The following is a 20,046-nucleotide window of genomic DNA, read 5'->3' on the forward strand; positions in this document are numbered from 1 at the left end:
CTTATGGATAATAGTTTAATTAAATTGAAAAAAAATTTGTGCTGTTTTTATAAAAAAATTAATAAACAATCCATTGTATGAAATTTGCCACGATTTTTTTTTAAATAAAAAGATATTGATGCGTAGACGCTCAATGACAAATTATTTTATATCTTTATAATTTGAAATAATATCATTTTTCTACACCAAAAAAACAAATTATATCAATTATGGAGGTGGTGGTGAGTGGCGCAGAGGTTGAAAAAAAAAAGATTTAGATCTGATTGATATTTAGGGTTGAGCAAAAATTTGTGTGAGACGGTATTTTGTGAGATAGATCTCTTATTTGGGTCATCTATGAAAAAATATTACTTTTTATGCTAAAAATATTACTTTTTATTGTGAATATCGGTAGAGTTGACACATCTTACAGATAAAGATTAGTTTACTTTTGGTGCCGTACACTCTTTACATAAAATGACAAATTGATTATCTCATTTCTACTTATAATTTTTAAATTATCTGAAATGTATGATCGCCTCACATTATTTCGTGTAAAAAAATATGTTTTCAGCCACGAGAAGATCCAAATAAAAAAAAAGGTAAGTTGGATCGTACGCAGCATTGGCCATAATTGCGCCTGCATTGCGTTCTTCCAACTCTCTGCTAGCTCATTCAGATTTCAGATCTAAATCCCATATTCTTTTATCCATTCGAGCATATACTGTGTTGTGAGTTATCTGATGAGTCGCAGCCTCAAAGAACCTGTCACCGGCGCCGCCCGGAAGAGCCCGCCAGGACTCTTTCCAAATGGATCACTTCGTAATTTCAATGGCGATGATAATTTGGATCTTTTCTCCAAGACCCGCCGCCCTTTTTCCTTTACCTCAGCTGCTCACCACCCCGATGGTTTGCGATTCTACTGCATTTGTTCAACCAATTGTGAGTTCGTTTTGATTTTTCATGTTATTGTCCGTTTGGCCTTAACTGTGTGAATCTGTGCTTTAGTATCTTTAAAGCTGGGGAGACTCTCGATTGGATCGGCTAAACAGGGGAAGAGTGGATTGGATGATCTGTTGTCAGCGGATGGCGGGAAGCACGACTATGATTGGTAATCCCTCGATCTCTTTTTCTTGTTATTTTCATTCTTGGGTACTCAGATCCGGATTGTAGCTTATGCAGAGATTTTATTTATTTATTTTTTTTGGTCTTGAAGTTTACCCCTGTCCCAAGCACCGCAAAACGATTGTGGAACGTGGTTGATTTTGTTTCTGATTGTTATAAGTTGGATTCTAGGATATTGGTTTAGTTTCTCACTTGAAATATGGAATGAACTTGCCGAATATGCATTACCGTCCTGATTTTGTGATGTATTTATATATTGTTATTTCAAGACTATGCTACTTTTGATGTGGTGTAAGTTGTAGATTTGTTAATAGCTTGGAAACCGGATTGATATTCAAGAGTTGTTGCATAACCTACGTAATTGGTGACGAGAAGAGATATGGAATGTTAACGAACATTTCTAGGATAATTTTGGATACCCTTGGATTCTTTCTGGATACTCCACAACGGATTGTCTGCTCGTTGATTATATGTTTTATAACTTCTCATATTTCCCTTTTCCATGCAATGAATTTTCTCAAAGATATGTAATGTCTAAATAGGAATTTGATCTTTCTTGATGACTTTGAAGTCAGAACATGGGGTACAGCCTTCATGCCTCAGCACTGTGCATGTTTTAGAAAAATACGACTGAGAATGTAGCTGAATGTTCGCATCACTGAACTAAATCTCTTTCTTGGAATGTTCTCTTAGAGTCACGCGCTCGGGATAGTTATTTCGCGTAGAATTTCAATTTGAACACCAAACAATTTCTCAATGATTACGATCAATTAGAAGGGGCAAGTATTCTTCAATTTTTCGCTGATTATTCAAACTTAATCTTGTTGTAATCAGCTCCATTCCTAAAGCTCGATAAATCCTTTTTTGAGTTTTCTCTGGATTAACACAGTTACAGTTAACATTATCAATGTTGCTAGTAATAATCTGTATCGAACAAATCCACACGATGAACTGTGCAAAATTTTCTAAGTAATAATGTCTTGCATCATTGATTTCTATCTGATAGGCTTCTTACACCTCCTGGGACTCCTTTGGTCCCTTCTTCGGATGGACATGAATCTCAGCATGGTCTTCTAGCTCCAAGAAGCAGTCCACTGGTCAGATCAGTCTCGACAACCAAGGCCTCAAGGGTATGTGAACAAGTTTCCCATTATTCACTAGCTTCTAATACAGTTTTTAGCTTCTAATACAGTTTTTGGCTCTTTGCCAGCTTGTTTAATTCTGTTTTTGAAGTATTTCCGCTTCTATCTGTGTTGTTAAAGTTGACTTGCTACTTCATTATCAACTTTATCAAATTTATGAAATCTTTTGTAAGCGTACAAAGTTTCCACTTTCAGCTGTCAGTCTCTCAGTCAGAGAGCAACCATGCTGCAAAATCAACACGAAGCAGATCGGTGACTCGTTCTTCTATCTCTAGTTCCCAACACAATTCCTATTCTAATAAATCAGCATCCATTCTGAACTCAAGTTCTGCTTCGGTATCTTCGTATATTAGACCATCCACTCCCACCAACCGCTCTTCAGGGACCACAAGAGCTTCAACCCCTTCTGCACGCCCAACAGTGTCAAGATCTACAACTCCTTCTAAATCTCGTACCACTCCCACTGCATCTTCAGTGGATAAACCAAAACCATTGCAGAACTCAAGACCGTCTACTCCTACTTCCAGGACACAAGTCTCTGCAAACACGATCTCTTCTGCTGCCTGGACAACATCGAGGCCATCTACGCCTACTCGTCGAAATTCCGCACCATCTTTATCTCTTGTTTCTGGAGCTTCAGTCTCAGGTGGGCATAGTAACACTAACGGACGTAATGTTGCTTCTGTATCTCGCCCAAGCTCCCCGGCTTCACGAGTTTGCACCCCACCACAAATGATTGTACTCCCTGATTTTCCACTTGAAGCACCACCAAACTTGCGAACAACTTTGACAGAGAGATCAATATCTGCCGGTAGGTCCAGACCTGGACTGGCTCTGGCTGCCAAAGGCAATGTAGAGCCTTTGGCGACTACAGTCACTGCGCCAAGGAGACAGCCATCACCAGTGGTCACCAGGGGAAGAGCTGCAGATCCAATTGGAAGGGGTCGACCACTTGTGAATGGACAGCTGAGTAATTCGATGGATTATCGGAGAGAGTTGTCGACTAGGAAACCAGTCAGCACATCCACTGATGGCACTTGGTTTGGTCGGACAATTTCAAAGAAAACTCCTGATATTGCTGCAAGGCATATGGTATTCATTTCTGACTTTGAACTTTCTTAAATCTTTATTAGTAACATATGTTTTAATATTCAATTCCCAACATGAAGTTTTGCCTGTTGCTCTGTACGTTTCCTCAGAAAACTTCTCCGTGTTTTAGTTTACCATTTAGGTGGTAACAAACTTGAACTATCACAAATAACATGGTAATACCAACACCGTCACCATTTTGCCCATAATTCCATTTTCAGCTTAATTTGTTCCCGACACTCAAGAAGCTTTCATGTGGCGATGACATGTTCATTATTCTCCCTTTCATTATTAGTTTATGTAACCAACAAGCAGGATAATGAGTGTGGATAAAGTTATTAAATAGAAGCGACTAGCATTATTAAGGATGCGCTGGTGCCATGTTATCACCAGTTGAGGGCCATATATTGGCTTCTCACTTACGAAATGGGAAATGAATAGCCATAAATTAAATTATTGCCATGTGGTAGTAGGTGGAGCTTATGTTTGCGCATCATCGTTCTGAACAATCTTCTACTTCTATTACAGGATATAAAAAGTAGCAGCAATTTGTCTCGACCTGTTACAGTCTCAAATTTATTTCCTCAAAGCATTCGATCCAGCAACCATAAAACCCATCTTAATGCAGCATCTGGCAATGGATGCATTCCAATCTCTCGTTACGGCGACATTGCAGAAAACGGGAATCATATTAACTCATTTTCGGAAAGTGGAAGTGAAGAGGACAAGCATTTATCTTCAGCAAAACTTGCCAACATCGATATTTATGAAAGCTCCCGGTATGACATGATTCTTCTTAAAGAGGACCTGAAGAATATGAGTTGGCTTCACAGTATTGACGACAAATCCGACGAAGGATCCCTCTTTGATAATGGGTTTGAGCGTTTGCCAGAACCATTTGACAAGGAATAACCTACTCATGAAGGGTTTTTAGTCTTCTTTTCATTCTTTCCCCATGATATTACTTGAAAATATTTTGGTTCCTGAAAATCCTATACTTGTTGAGCGTTTTATGTTACCCGACGAAGCAAAATGTATGTATTTTACTTATGGCTTGAAACACGAATTTTAGATTTAAGAATACCTTTTATCGGCCACTTGGTTGTACTTGTTGTCATGAGCAAACGATGTAAAAGCAAGGTTTGTGCTATACAAAATGGTAGTTGTAATGAGATGAATATTAGTAACTCACTTGTTCCTTGTCATCGGTTTAACAGCAGCAAGCGTGAGCATTAGACGCATATTTATTTCATTTTAAATTAGATTGCAGAATTATGTTACTTTCCGAAGAAATACGATTCCATAGAACAATAATTAACTTCCAAAAAAAAACAGATGGTGAACTTCTCAACTCGTATCATTTCCTTTCGTTAAAAAAATTGTAAATAGAGAGCCAGCCATATTTCGCTGGACACCGCCTATCTATCTGCATTTTGAGAAACAATGCTCCAAGTATCTATTCTGACCAGATGTAAAAACTACGTTATAGTATATATTAGACTGAGTTCTCAGCGTTTTTATTAACTAAATCAGCTCCACTAACATATCTAGCAACAAATGATATGAATCGAAACGGAGCACCAATCAAAGGGGCGTCTATGAATGAGGCGTCATTCTTCTCATAAACCTCCAGACTAGCATCCTCTGTTTGACTATCACCTAATGGAATCTGCACTATTTCATCAGCTTCCACCATCTCTTCCGAGGATTTTGACATTCCAGAACCATCTTCGCCATTCACATCCTCACAATTCCTCTCGAAATTGATCGTTACTCCTGCCAAGGATCGTGCACTGTGTGATACAGGCATCATCTTCGTGCCTTCAGCTCCAAGAGCAAAATGTTGCGTAAGAGCCGTGCTATTATCAACAGCAGATAAAGCAGCTATGTCCGCCGGATTGGAACCAACAGGGAGAGAATCCGCATACATCCCATTAACCTGGAAGATATCGCCATGAATAAAACTCTTACTATATTGTTTATTCAATCCAAAAAAAACTTTTTCAGGGAAGAAACTATCCCAAATTAGAGGCTTGCGGATTTCATGCTGCCACCAGAATGTATCATATCTCATTCATTATAGCTTCAAAACTACCATTACACAGTTTGACACCTTACTTTTTCAACTAGCCCTGGATTTTCTGGAACCAATTTCTCAGATGGTGGATGCATAACTTCTGGTTGATGGTCTGCGTTTCCATCTTCAGAAGTCTGAATCAGATAGTAAATTATTATGATAAAACAAAAACAACGATGAGCCCCAAATGTGACACACAGCTTCTTTCTAATGGAGTCAAATCCCAATAATTGCATGTTACCCCTATGTTATTCATATATGGATGAGAATAAGTGATCCTGCTCTCAAGATTGTCGATATGTAACTGTAAACTGGAAACTTTTTCTATCAACTCTTGCTTTTCCTTGAGGAGACTCTTCCTCGACTCCTCTAACTCCATCACCTGTGAGGCTCAGATGTTAATATCTGTTATTAGAAAAATACCGTTTCTATGAAAAACAAGTAAAAACCACTATTATCAATAATGCATAGATTTCGAAAGAACCGAGACCAAATTAAAATTCAATATACACCTTTATATAAATGAAAAATGCCTGAATTAAAATTCGTCAGTCGAGCGATAGAGCCAAGATTTTTTTTTTTGGTTAGATGAAGGGGGCGAAACTAAGGCTTCAAATCTCGAAGAATTTAAGGGAGTAAAGTCATGTTTTCGTGGATGCATGTGAATCTATAGAAGAATAAAAAAATTGATAGGGATTGACCACCCTTGACCTTCCTCCCTTTGACTCCACCACCGCCGTGGTCTCCCAATCTATTTCATAAAAGTCGAATAGTTTTTGCCATTTCTCAATGTTTCATTGTTTTTTCATGCTAAATTAATTTCATATTAACTTTGGTATCGTATTTTTTGAACTATTCATTTTAAATATTTGTAATCTTTTAAAGCGTATCCACATAATTTTCATGAATATCAAATGGGGGATTTTGGTCTTTTATAGTGTTGATGAGAATCTTTAATAAAAAAAGTGTGAGGAGTAAACTTGAGCAAAACACAAATTTCAAATTTCAGGCAGGTCGGCACAGAAGATTAAATCCTCTGAGAGAGTGATTGCATATTACAGAATAATTCAAATTACTGCTAAGGTTAGTACCCGAGCTTGTAATTTTTTGCTATCATTACTCAGAGCTGCAATTGATTCCTCGGTTGAAATCTGTCAAAATTTTAACCCATCCAGATAATTAGTAATTCTATATCAACAATCAACAAAGGTGAGATTGCTATGCAATGATTGCAAAATTGTAATGAAACAGTGACCTCTTTCTGCAGGTAAGCATCCTTTTCCCTTTGTAATTGTTTATATCTCTCTTCTAGCATTTCCTGTAGATGCCAGAAAATCATCAGCTCCTTCAAGTTAAGTAAGAAAAATTATGCATAAAATTGATAGAATTTCGAATCAGATAGAACATACAGGCAATAGAAAGTCAGTTTCTGTAAAAAGTCAAAAGTAACTACCTCTTTCTGAATGCATGCGATCTTTTCACCATTTAACTGTCTGATTGTTTCTTCTTGACCTGCCTGTTTACGAAAAATTGTCATTGCATGTTAAGGAAAATAAAGCAAGTTAAATACTACATGAAAATAATTCTCTTCGAAAATTGTAAGCAAAGGAATTCAAGGTAAGGCAAATTAATGCTCACCAAATTTTGCAAGTTTTCATCCTTTTCCCTTAGCAAATTTTTTATTTTGTCCTCAAGAATAGCCTGTTAAAGCATATTAAAAAATGCTTAAATAAGAAAGCCACATACATAGATATATATTATTATCTAACAATTGTGTTTTACACATATGTATGAGAGCACAAGATGAACCTATGAGTAACAAGAAGGTTAAATAAAGGAAATATAAACGATCTCAAGTCCAAGCATATAAAATACTGAAAGAAGAATGAGTCAAGTTTTGGTACCTCTTTCTGCATCTGTGCATCCTTTTCAGCTTGCAGTTGTTCGATTTTCTCTTCAAAGCTTGCCTACCAAGCCTAAAGATTAGTAAGTATTCCATACCTAATGTTTGAAACAAGTAACCATATAAATTATGATTCACAGCACCAGATAGATCAGATTTGTTTATACCTCTCTGTCGATCCAATACTGTTTGTCTGCTTTAGCTAAATTTGTCTGTCAAAGATACAGACAAAAGTAAAAGTATATGTAAGTTATTTTTCTGTCAGAAGTATGCAGAAAACGATCCAGTTAATAGTAGGAAAAAACTCACTCCTATGAAACTGGAAACAAGTGATAAAATAAATTAATGACCAAAGAAGTTGTGTTCATTTCGAACCCTCAAGCTTCCTATGTTTACATTTTTCTTGCATGAATTTGTTTAGTGATTGTTGATGTTAGTGATCATAATGGTCATGAAGCATGGGGATTTCCAGCTAAATTTGGAAGTATAACATGCCCCAAACTTCGATACAGAAAAACTGCAGCAATCAGTCTCTCAATGGTAAACAAAAAAAATCTACACTCATGCAAATCCATTTGCCAGAAGATACACATAAAAATAATGATACAAGTCTGCATGGCACATACACATAAAAATTGTCATTGTGTGTCAAGGAAACTAGAAACAAGTGAAATACTACAAGAAAATAACTGTCTCTTCAAAAATTGTGAACAAATGAATTCAAGGGTAATCTGGCAAACTATAACTTACCCATTTTTGCAAGTTTTCATCTTTTTCCTTTAACAACTCTTTGAGTTCATTCTCGAGAATAGCCTGTAAAAGCATATTACAGATTGCTAAAATAAGAAGCCAAATACACAGACCCGACCACAATTCTCTGGAACAACCTCACGAAAACCGGAACAATTTCAGTTTGGTTCCGGTTCCTGAAAATTAGGAACTGGAACAGTAAATTAATCTAAGACGTTGTGGTATACATGGACAATTTAAATTTAATAATCAAACTATTCCTTTAAATTTTAAATGGTAAATTTTATTTCAAATCGGTTCAAACAGTAACGGAACAATTATAAACCACAACTGGATCCAGAACCGTATCCAAGCGGTTCTGTTCCGGTTTCACCTTTCATTGGAATCGGAACCATTGGTTCCTCAACCGTGGTCATGCCTACATACAAAGACATATATATGTGAATGATTGTGTATTACACATGTATTTGAGGACACAAGATAACCCTATGAGTAAGAAGAAGTTTAACCAATGACAAACATAAAAGATTTCAAGTCCTGGAATATAAAAGATCAAAAGAAGAATGACTTAATTACCTCTTTTTGCATCTGTATATCCTTTTCAGCTTGCAGTTGTTTGATTTTCTCTTCAAAGCTTGCCTACCAAGCCTAAAGATTAGTAAGTTTTCCACAACTAATGTTTGAAACAAGCAACCATATAAATTATGATTTACAGCACAAGATAGATCAGATTTGTTTATACCTCTCTGTCAATCCAATACTGTTTCTCTGCTTTAGCTAAGTTTGTCTGTCAAAGATATAGAACATTATGTTTCAGCGTAAAAAACCCAAAAGTACACGTATGTGTATGTTATTTTTCTGTCAAAAGTATGTTGACAACAATCTAGTTAATGATAGGAAAAAATTCATTCCAATAAAACTGGAAACAAGTGATAAAATAAACTAATGACTGAAGTTTTGTTTGTTTCGAACCCTCGAGCTTTCTACATTTGTGCTTTTCTTGCATGAACTTGTATAGTGATTGTTGATATTAGTGGTCATAATGGTCATGAAGCATGGGGATTTCCTGCTAAAAGTTGGAACTATAACATTCCCCAAACTTCGATACAGAGAAGCAGCAGCAATCGCCGGCAATGTTAGGTCAGTCTCTCAATGGTAAACAAAAAAATCCACACTCATGCAAATCGGGTACAAACACATAAAAAAAATGATATAAGTCTGCATGAACCATTTACAATAAAGAAATCAACCCACTTCTCACTCTTAAAAACATGTTAAGAAACTTTTTTCCATAGATGATGAAGCAAGTGAGATAAAAAAAAATCAATGTGTATTTGCACATAGATTCACATTATATCAATCAGAGTCTCATAAACCGGAGAAAGGATTCATGTCCTTTTAAGTTTCTTCAGGTAACCTCAAGCACATTCATGCACAAAGCAAAAAACAAGAAAGTGGGCATACTTCTTCTATTCCATTAGAAAAATGACCATCAGTATCGGAATCCATTTTCCGTCCAACGTCATTTGAGGCATCTGTAGGCCCTGAAAATGGAACCTCCAAATTCTGTTCCGTCTCCACAACATGACTGCGGGTATAAGAAGTAGAGTCCCAACCATCATTGGTGACACTTTCTGTCAGTGTAGTAGCTTGCTCATTCTTCTTCTTGTTGTTCCTTTTCTTCTTTCTCCGACCACTCTCCATTTTGTAATCAGGTCAAACAGAACTTTCGTACCAAGTTTTAATCTGCAGTGGTATTTAAAATTTCAATCAAGAATCAAATATAGAACTCAAAATAGCAATTTAGAACAAATCATGTTTTGCTGAAGCACACTCGCTAAAATAAACATCAGATCCCCTAATAAGAAAAACAAAAGCCTTCATACAATTTACATGCGGCGTTTTCCCATCGAACTTTTTTCCTAGTGAATCAAAAACATATCTAATGCAAAATCAGATCTAAGAAACATAAGAAAATGGATAACGCATCAAATATTAAAATCCAATATCAGATTCGCAGGACACATGAGCAGTGATTCGAGCAAACAAAAGAGAAAGCTAAAGATTCAACACTCGTATGAAAAATCTATAGAATCTGAATATAATTGAATCAGTTACATGAATTCATATCCAAAAACGAAGGCAAAATATACATACATTTTGATGCAGAATTGTCCGTGTTCGGCTGCAGAGAATCAGATTTGGAGAGGAGAGCTTAACGGCATTTTCAGGCAGGCATGCGGGGTACTTTAGGGCTTTTACTTTCCATATATATAAATATTTTATTTATCTCAAGCTCAAAATCTCAAAATTGGAGGGTTTCTTTTGGTTGTTTTCACGTAAAAGGCCACCTAGATTTGGACATTTATGAAATCAAATAAATAAAGTAGGTCTGTCTGTGAGACGGTCTCACGAATCTTTATCTGTGAGACGGGTCAACCATACCGATATTCATAATAAAAAGTTATACTCTTAGTATAAAAAGTAATACTTTTCATGGATGACCCAAATAAGATATTCGTCTCACAAAATACGACCTGTGAGACCGTCTGACACAAGTTTTTGTCATAAATAAAATGTTTTTTTCCCCTAATACAGCATGATTCACTTGGGAAATTTGTATTAAAAAATGGACTTAAAATAATTAATTTTCCCTCTTGTAAATTTGCATTTTTAGGCACTTTTCATATTTAATCTCAATTTGAGGGCTTGTTAGAAAATTGATCAAAATATAATATTGGAGTTCTACGATAAAGTGTTATATAACGCAAATATAACCTTTGATAAAATAGTAAACGCTCAATCAATCATATGCTTTTTCTACCATCTTTTCTCACAGTAAAGCAATTTGTGAAGGACGTGTTTTGATGGATGAATCTGAATTTGTTAAGCTGTTTCATAAGGAATACATAGATTTTCAATTCTCATTTAATTAATCTTTTAATTGGATGAGCATGCTTTTGAAAAAATATTTCAAATTCATTAATTGAAATACAGTATTTTGCTAAAAAATTAAAGCATACATATCTATTTTATTGTAATTAAATATAGCAGATTATATGTCATAAGTCATGACATAAAAGACTACTCTGCAAATTATAACATTACATTTTGTAAATGCTATGCTATAATTATCATCTGGATTAGGAATAAAATGAAGACGAGAAATTTCATACGACAAAGGATAAAGCTAGCAACGTGCACTTATGTATATAATATTATATATTATTTGTTTCTTATATTTAATATATGTTTATTTTTTTAAAAAATATTTTGAATATAATTTTTATGTTTAAATGATGATTAATTATAATGAAAAGTGATTTACCAAATATATAGGAATTATTGAAATAAATAGAGAGAAAGATTGATAAGATATGTTATTAAGTACATGAAATAAAATCTTTATTAGAATGTTGGGTAAAAATATAAAAATATTTTTGGTATGGTAAGTAAAATAGTTTCTCTAATGACATTAAAAATTATAATAAATTATAGATAGTAATGATGATTATTTGTTATAATTATGGTATATTTTTGTAAAAAAAAATGATTGGATAGGTAAGTTCGACCCGTATTAAACGTGCCCCAACGGATGGGTTTAGACCCGACCTAGTAGTCTACAAGTGGGTCTGGGACGGATCCCAGGTTTGATTAAACCCTTCCCGCCAAAAGATGGCTATATATTTAATATATATATATATATACATAATTAATGATATAATTATTTTTTTAGATTAATTAATTAATACCTTATCTATAATTTTAGTTTATAAAATTTTTGGATTGAAATTATTTTATTTTATTATTATATGTTTAATAAGAAAATATATTTTTAAAATTTTTTTAATATTAATTGAATATAAGTCGATATATTTAATTTGTGATAAAAAAAATTTCGTGAATATTATTAATATAAAATTGGACATATTTAATGATTTGTTAAATTCTAAATTTTTTATTAAATAAATATAAAATTAAATATTTTCGACGAGTCCAACTCGGATTGGACCTGCTGGGTTCGCGGGATGGGACATGTCCCGTGTTTGGCCAAACCCACCTAAACCCTGACCCGTTGTCATTCATAGGTTTGGGTTAGCTAAATCCAAGAAAATCACAACTTAATCCTCAAAGATTGCAATTTTGGATGATGATGTTTTATTAACAATTTCCAGATGACCATACAAAAGGTTGCACACTGAAAAAAAAAAAAAAAAAAAAACCGGTTAGCGACGATTTACCGTCTAACCATCGCTAAAATCGTCTCCTAAAGGCTTAGGCGACGGTTCTAGCGACGGTTTGGAGGTCCGTAACCGGAGGACCGTAACCGGAGGTCGCGTCGCCTTCTGCAGCGACGGTTTCTCAATATCCGTCGCTATAATAGCGACGGTTTTGTTAAGAACACCGTCGTTTTCTGCAGAGACGGTTTACATACAAACCGTCGCCTAATTTGAGCGACGTTTTCTGCCAAAACCGTCGCTAAACTAAGCGACAGTTTTTAACAAAACCGTCGATATACTAAGCGACGGTTTTGACAAATATCGTCGCTATAATAAGCGACATTTTTTGAAATAACCGTAACTTAATACACTGATGGGTTACCTTCACAACTATTAACTGCGTCACCCCTGAATCCTGGTGGGCACTTGTATCTTATTTATGAATTATGTAGTATTTTCATTAAAAACCGTCGCTTCATTAAGTTACGGTTTTTTCAAAAAACGTCGCTCAATATAGCGACGGTTTTTTGTAGTGCCAGCCAGCTGCCTCTAGGGAGAGTGTAATGTTACATTACGAAAAGAAATAATGTTAGCCGTATGTAGCAACAGTTTTTATTTTATTTTGATCTTTTCTTAATCTTTTGCTGTCTTATTGATTCATTTTATTTAGAATTTAATTAATTTAATTTTAATTTATAACGCAAACTCCAGCAGTACTTAGTTTGGGATGGTTTCAAATTGTCAATGTCACCTGAATTGGACCCGTAATCAAGAGTAATTTTGACTTTATATACCAATAATCACGACACTCAACCTACCATAATTAACAATATTAATGATACCTAAAAAAATTATTTCAATATATATATACATATACCAAGCTTTAATTTTATCCAAAAAAAGTAACAAAATATTGCATTTTCAAATTATCATGCGTGAGAGAAACAAGCTAAATTTTTTTCTTTTTCCGAAGTTGCTATATACAATAAATTCATTAGATAGGGCCTGGCCTTTTCTTTGTTATCCACCTTTTCAAAGATTGCTGGCGCTATATTCCTTGTAATGTGATATAATTCGCAACTAAATCCAAACTCCATTTCTCGGATGACCATTTTGAAAAAACGTGAACACTAAACCTTTCTGCGATTTTAAATTTGCATCAATCATGCGAGTAGTCATCTTCAACAACGTGCTGTCCCAGCTGGAAACACTAGAGGATATGGCTGCCATCTCCAAGAGTTTCGGTGACGGACAAAGCACGTTGCTTGACCAGTATGAGCGGCTGTCCTTTGAGCTACACCTCAATCAAGCCATGCTGCCGAGGAGCCTGTCGGGATCGATCCCTGCTAGCGGCCAAGCGCCTGTGAGAAGAGGGCTGCGCAATCCGGCTTCGGGTTTTCATGCTGTGATAAAGAGAATGTTCCGACCTATTCTTGATCTTGGTAAAAGAGGAGCAAAAACTGATGCAGCTGCCACTGATCCGAAGTATCCAGCACAGCATACCTCATGTTTTTGCAATTCTTTCGGGGATTGAATCACTTCTTTAGTCTAATGCATGTACGTGGTACATGTAGTCTACCATGGATTCGTTATGTATTTTCACATAATAGAGTGTTGGCATGAATTTTATTTATTTATAATGTTGGTAATAATTTCTGAAACTCAATAAAAAAATAGATCTGATCATAAGAAATACACGTTTTTTGCGTCTTTGATCCTGAGTTAGCCGGAGAACCATGTCTCCACAATGTCATCCCTTTTGGCACGTTTGGGAAGAAGATCTTCGCTTCTTTCGCAAGAGGAATGAAGCTCGGTAATACTTCTTTTCTATAGAATTCACGTAAAGGTTCCATTTTTTCCGCAAATATTGTGTATAATTATCATTTGCTTGATGATTGTCGACGACAGAATAATAAATCTATGATTCTCGGTCCGATTCTTTTGTTTCTCCTTTGGATGAAAGCTTTCGCCTTTTCAATTACGCTAAATTGCTAATATATAATTGCGAGCCCACGCCTCTTCTTTGCTGGTAATTACGTCAAGCTACGCTATATATGAACGGTTAAACAAGTATGTTGCTATTGAGTTCGAACCAGTGGAAAGCGAAAAACCCCACCATGACCCATGTAATGAAAAAAAACACAAGTATGTTGTGTTCTGTCCTTGTTGTGGATGTGCGCTTGCTTTTCTTTTTGTAGCATCCCTCCTGTTTTCTCCTTTTCTTTTTCGTTTGCTTTTTTCATCTTTTACAGCTTTGAGCTGAGTTCACAAATCTTGTGCAGGTTTTATAAGTTCCCCATTCTCTGTACATCATTTGTTAAACGTGTGAATGTGTTAATTTGCAGTAAAATACGTACAGAATGCGGAGCATGAGAAGGAGATTAACGATACAAGAAAAAGAGTTTGGATTTCTTAATGAGAAGCTACTCTTGATTTGAAGGGAAGTGGAGTACTTGACCAAGGAGAATCAGGACTTAATTTTGTCGACAAAATAAACCCGAAAGCTTGTCTGGAAGGTATTGTGTTTGATTCGCATGAATTATTCGCAGTATACTCGAAGAAACCAGCAGGTCATTGAAGTGAATAATCATGTAGTGGAATTTAACAATGAACTCTCAATAGTGTTGGCCTAATTTATGAACAAGCAGGCAGATCTTGTCAGAAGTTGAATTGGATCCGTTTGAGCGAGTCAGAAGAAGGTATTTTTATGTACAATGCTAAGCGTGATTATTTGGTGTAGGATTGTTCTTTAAAACATGTTAGAATGGTGGCCTTTTATTTCCACATCCACATCTCAGTTTTCGTGTTTCATTATTCATAATCACTAGTACAAGAATATAATGGTAAAATATTTCTTTTCTTGACATGTAACTTGACACAGAACTTAAAATAGTAAAGTGAGGCCAAGTTATGACGAGAAAGAACTGAAGGAATTAAATGACCTTCAATTATGTTTATTACAAACTCTCCCCGTGCATGGTAGGGAGAAATAACTACAAGGTACGTATATCACTCCATTCCACGTCCCAGCAAGCTCCAATTACGTTCACTGCACACTGCAAGAAAATTGACAGAAAACAGTTAATCAGAAGATATATATACAAAACAAGTTCTCATCCAATCTGTATGCGAATAATAAGAACGACGTAATAATTGAAGAAAGATTTTACGTGTCGCAGTTGGTGTCGTAGCTGATGGGATAAGGAATGTTAACTTTGCAACTAGCAGGCAGGCCGGAAGCATATTGAGGGTTGACAGCATAAGATTTTGCTATGGTCTTCAAACACTGGCAGACGATCTTGCGGTCAGCTGCGGTGTTAGCGGCGCTTGTTAAGTGAAATAACGCCATTGCAGCATGCAGTTGGCACGTCCCCACCCTGCTCGAGGTATGTTTTGCACGGCAGCAAGCTGTCCACCACAGTCTGGCAGCTTATATCCTGTGCATTTAAAGTTGCTGTCATGCGCATTACCACCATGAAACTAATCAAGATCATTGCTTTTAAAGCCATGGATACAAAATGAAGGAAACCTTTGAAAATCTGTAAATATATATTGATTTGTAAAAGTGGATGTAAAGGGGTAATTGATATACAAGCCCCTTATATAGAAGCCGGCCAACTGGTGTGAAGTAAGGAAAATTCGACTGATTTAGCAGCATTAAATGGTGCCAATATTTTCTGCAGGATCTATATTTTAGGGTGCAACGTGTAAGCGCGACGCGAGTTATGTAAACAACTGAACATAGATTAGCTATGCCACCGTCCCCTATACATTCTCCCAACTGCCAACTCCACAGTAGCTAGATGTTGATTATTTTTGAATTAATGAGCTATATTTTCGTTAGTTCTATCTGGAGTCACAACTCTTTTTCCATGGAAGCTAAAGTCATAATCCAGTGACACTAAATTAATTTGACATATTTTATTACGTACATTGGGACATGTTTTGTATATCAAATGTCAGAACATACAGGATTCTCCAAGATACATGCATGTGTGATCCTTCAATATATGTTTATGATGTAAATTATGTGCGACAATCAAACCTCGTTATGATTGAAATGAAATATCAATTTTGAGATCTAAATAATTTGGAGCATGAACTTAATTATACAATGAATATCCTAAATATAATACTGCGATATAATAATTTCTTGCATCAAATACAATATTCAGATCTTGGACCACCCATCTTTCGTACTTAATATGATTCTCTTTTACCTTTTTTTTTGGGATAATCTCAGTGTTGTTATTTTAGATACCTGTGATTTTGAAGGTAATTATTTTATTTCTTCATTCATTTTCTTTATATACATATATATACATGTTCAATTTCGACTATATATACTGGGACTCGAAAGTCGTACGTCTAGTACTGTCCATGCATGTAGCTAGGGGGTGGCCAATGGATGGATTATAATCAAGTGTGAGGCCCCTCACCACATCTTCATTTTGCCAATAAATATTCCATCCTGCCTTGCCACCGACGAACTGAATATTTTATACGATGTTTTCTTTTTATCAATAACTCCATTTTAGTGCAACTTTATGCGAAAATATTAATACAATTACTTCACCATCAGTTTGGAACTTCCGTCTTAAAAAAGTATCATCAGATATTTCTTATTATTTTATTACAACCGTTCATTTATTATATTAAATAAATATCCATTTTTTTAAAAAAAATTATGTATTAATTAACATTTAAGTAATTTGTATAAATGATTCGATCCTTAAAATTCATTTATTTAAACAAACAATTTACTTACTTTACACAGAAGAGGGCAAGTTTCCCACCTATTTATCCAGATCTTCGTGTAGTCATTGTTACATTCGGGAAGAAATATTCAATTCTTCTTCAACATTCTTTGTAATATTTTTAATGAACGAGTTGTATTTTCTTTAAACTTTCATAATCAATATATATAATAAATTTCTATTGATGATACACAAATTGTTAATAAAAAAATGTTATAGACAATGACGGAACCAGAATTTTAACTATATGTGGTGACCGAGAATCGTCCGACTAATTTGGCTACAAATTTCCAGTCTATCAAGCCATCAAGTTTGCCCCAAGAATCATGTTTCAATAAACCGATCGAAAACATGCTAGCATGATGATTAGCCTTCCATTCTTTGTAGCTCTTCCACTGCCTCAATGCTGAATGATGGCACACCAATCTTTTGGAACACTAGAATACATAAATTTGAAAGCTTGTAGAATTATTTTGTCGAGCGAGTTTCTGTCCAAAAGGTCATCCGATGTCTGTTCCGAGATCGAAAGAGCTCTGTTGGAGCATCATCAAAGTTCTGTCACGTTTTTGTCCAAAATCTGTAAGTGAGCTTATGATTTTATAACATATGTAAGTTTGTGAAAATAGGATCGACATGATATATATATATTTCTTTCAATCTCTCATCAGAACGGGTACTTTTCTCTCTTCGACAAGGTAAATCTGATTAAATGTGATAAAACAAAATATTATTTTATCTTTTGTACACTGATATTCAATATATATTGATACCAACGGGAAATTTAGGGTCCGATTCCGGCAAGTGTCATTAGTCCAGACACAGGTTTCGAATTTGCCCTCAGCCTGAAATCACGAATAAGACCGCTAGAAGGGGGCCATGAGGGTGTCCTGGCGTAGCCCCTCCGACGCTCAAGTCAGAGACTGAGAATATAAGTGGAGAGCAGCTAAGGGTGATGCTGAAAAATAATATAGTGAATATATCAGTTATACATCCGAATCTGGTATTTAAAGGAGAATACATAGGCTCGTGCTGGACTGTCTTCCATTTGGGCTAGGGCAGGGGTAGCGGGCCCATCCATGTGGTATCATATATATATATATATATATATATATATATATAATATATATCATATTTTTTTTTTAGCGCTTGATCCAACGTTCATATATTTCTTCTCGTATATGTTGTCCAGAAAACAATAAAAATCTCACACATGAGAAGCAACGCGGGCAGTTGGATATGCGTCGCCCATCGACTAACCGAATTATAGCTTCTTATTGGGAGGATTCAAAAGTCGTTCAGGTCCATGCATTTAAGGGGTGGCAACAAAAGGACAAATTATTTTTAGATTGTAACAATGGTGGCCGGAACAAGAGGGCCAATTCCCCATCTATATGTATCTAGATCGTGGTGTAGTGTAGTCTATATTACATTCTCGTATCTGGTTTGTTTGATACGACGATTTTGTTACATGGAATGTGTTTCATCATCTTGATTCATGAAGTTAAATAATGGCCAAAGTTGAAGAAAAATGAACTTGGTATTCGGTCAGCAAACTGATTCTTTAATTAACTGATAAACATAAACGTCAACACAGATTGATCATCAAACTGATCATATGATCGTACTCCGCAGCTGCATCGACACCGGACATCTTCCAACTCAAGTTCACTTCACCTTGGAAGAATCAGTAGAAGGGCTGATCTCGTAAGGAATGCTGACGCTGCACAGGCCGGGGAGTGCGGCTGCCCTGCTGATATATGATGCTTACGACGGTGCAAGAGTTTTGAGGCAGTTGCACACGCTCTGCCCGTCAGGTGTGATCTTAGTGGCGGAGTATAGGCCTTTAACGCCGCTGCAGCAGTTTATGGACATAACCTTCATTGCCGCTGCCATTTCAGTTTATGGAAAGTGGAATGTAATGTTATGTAATTTGGTGTGTGTGGAGAAGTTGGTCCGATCGATAGATATTGTGCTTATATAGAGAGTTTACCACTGGCTCGTCAGATCATTAGAGTTAATCACGGGGGTTGGATCTTAATTAATTACAAGGAAATGCTTGTAGTTGGTCGTTGGAGTTGCGTTAAATGCCTAGCTAGCTCCATTTTCAGATTGATTGTTGTGTTTAACAAATTGTGTGAAAGTTCAACCATTTGTGGCACTTAATCAATACGATAAAGAATTCGGTATGATGATTAGCCATGGAAATGGGACCGTCCGGGTCAGTGGCGGAGCCAGTAATCTGGCATTACTCGGGCTAAAATTTTAAACTCTAACATCCTTTAATTTTTTAAATTGATGTACCCGAACTAATATCAAATTTATTCAAAATTTCATATTTTGCGAGGCACGTACTTTTTTCCTGTCAAAACAATCACAAAAATTTCATGAGATAATCTAATAATTTAATTTTATGAATTATTAATAAATAAATATTATTTTTTATTGTGTCGGTTAGTCAGGACTATTTTCTCACTGTGGCTCCTAGCAGTTATAGGTTTGGGAGTGATATTTTATTATTCAAATTATGTAAGTACGTAGATATGTGCATTTTTGGAGTAAAAACACAGAAATTTGATACATTATTACGAGAGGATTAGCCAAAAATTAGTAAACAAATTTTTGACGCTTAGAACATGATATAAAATTACAGCTACTCCGTGCAAGAATCCTGGTATGAACACTGGTTTTATAAGTATGAGGCAAGTTTTTAAATACACTGGCATGGACACTCCCCCACAGTGTGTTGCCGGTTGAACATTTTCCATAGAAATATAGTATTTTAGACCAAACCCAAACCCAACCCAATACTACGTAAATGGACACTGCCGTAGCAATGGCTACTGGCATGAAAAGATTCAGTTACATTCTCGTATCCGTTTTGTGTATATAATGATTGGGATGTGTTCCGTTTACTTAGAATTAAGAAGTTTTACTAAAATAATTGCAGAAATTGCAAGAAAGTGTAACGTACATTGATCAATATCAACGTCAACACGGATTGATC

At 35.6% G+C, this 20,046-nt stretch overlaps 2 protein-coding genes and 1 long non-coding RNA gene across 7 annotated transcripts; 1 reads left to right on the top strand and 2 right to left on the bottom strand.

Annotated features, from left to right (window-relative positions):
* Window positions 1-545: 545 nt before the first annotated feature.
* LOC142525395 (uncharacterized) lies at window positions 546-4,522 on the top strand. Its single transcript, XM_075629684.1, has 5 exons — window positions 546-888; window positions 988-1,090; window positions 2,111-2,234; window positions 2,442-3,338; window positions 3,864-4,522. Exons 1-5 carry the CDS (start codon window positions 723-725, stop codon window positions 4,245-4,247), a joined length of 1,674 nt encoding a protein of 557 aa, XP_075485799.1. The 5' UTR covers window positions 546-722; the 3' UTR covers window positions 4,248-4,522.
* A 140-nt stretch (window positions 4,523-4,662) lies between these two features.
* On the bottom strand, window positions 4,663-10,345 carry LOC142525405 (uncharacterized). 5 transcript variants are annotated; one of them, XM_075629695.1, is made up of 14 exons: window positions 10,223-10,345; window positions 9,530-9,811; window positions 8,808-8,852; window positions 8,642-8,704; window positions 8,066-8,128; window positions 7,483-7,527; window positions 7,317-7,379; window positions 7,051-7,113; window positions 6,866-6,928; window positions 6,668-6,730; window positions 6,504-6,563; window positions 5,654-5,794; window positions 5,454-5,546; window positions 4,663-5,274 (listed from the first exon to the last, which is right to left on the bottom strand). In XM_075629695.1, the coding sequence occupies exons 2-14, from the start codon at window positions 9,767-9,769 to the stop codon at window positions 4,831-4,833; spliced, it is 1,446 nt and encodes a 481-aa protein (XP_075485810.1). In that variant the 5' UTR covers window positions 9,770-9,811; window positions 10,223-10,345; the 3' UTR covers window positions 4,663-4,830. The 5 variants fall into 5 exon arrangements, with proteins under 5 accessions (XP_075485810.1, XP_075485816.1, XP_075485824.1 ...); XM_075629701.1 differs by having other exon boundaries at window positions 10,219-10,313; XM_075629709.1 differs by lacking the exon at window positions 10,223-10,345 and adding an exon at window positions 10,184-10,202.
* Window positions 10,346-15,123: 4,778 nt separating this feature from the next.
* Window positions 15,124-15,965, bottom strand: LOC142537275 (uncharacterized). The gene is made up of 2 exons (XR_012818509.1): window positions 15,456-15,965; window positions 15,124-15,341 (listed from the first exon to the last, which is right to left on the bottom strand). It is a non-coding gene; the product is annotated as an uncharacterized LOC142537275 (long non-coding RNA).
* Between the last annotated feature and the right edge of the window lie 4,081 nt (window positions 15,966-20,046).

The sequence above is a fragment of the Primulina tabacum genome, chromosome 2 (genome assembly GCF_025594145.1).
Source record: "Primulina tabacum isolate GXHZ01 chromosome 2, ASM2559414v2, whole genome shotgun sequence".
NCBI lineage: Eukaryota > Viridiplantae > Streptophyta > Magnoliopsida > Lamiales > Gesneriaceae > Primulina > Primulina tabacum.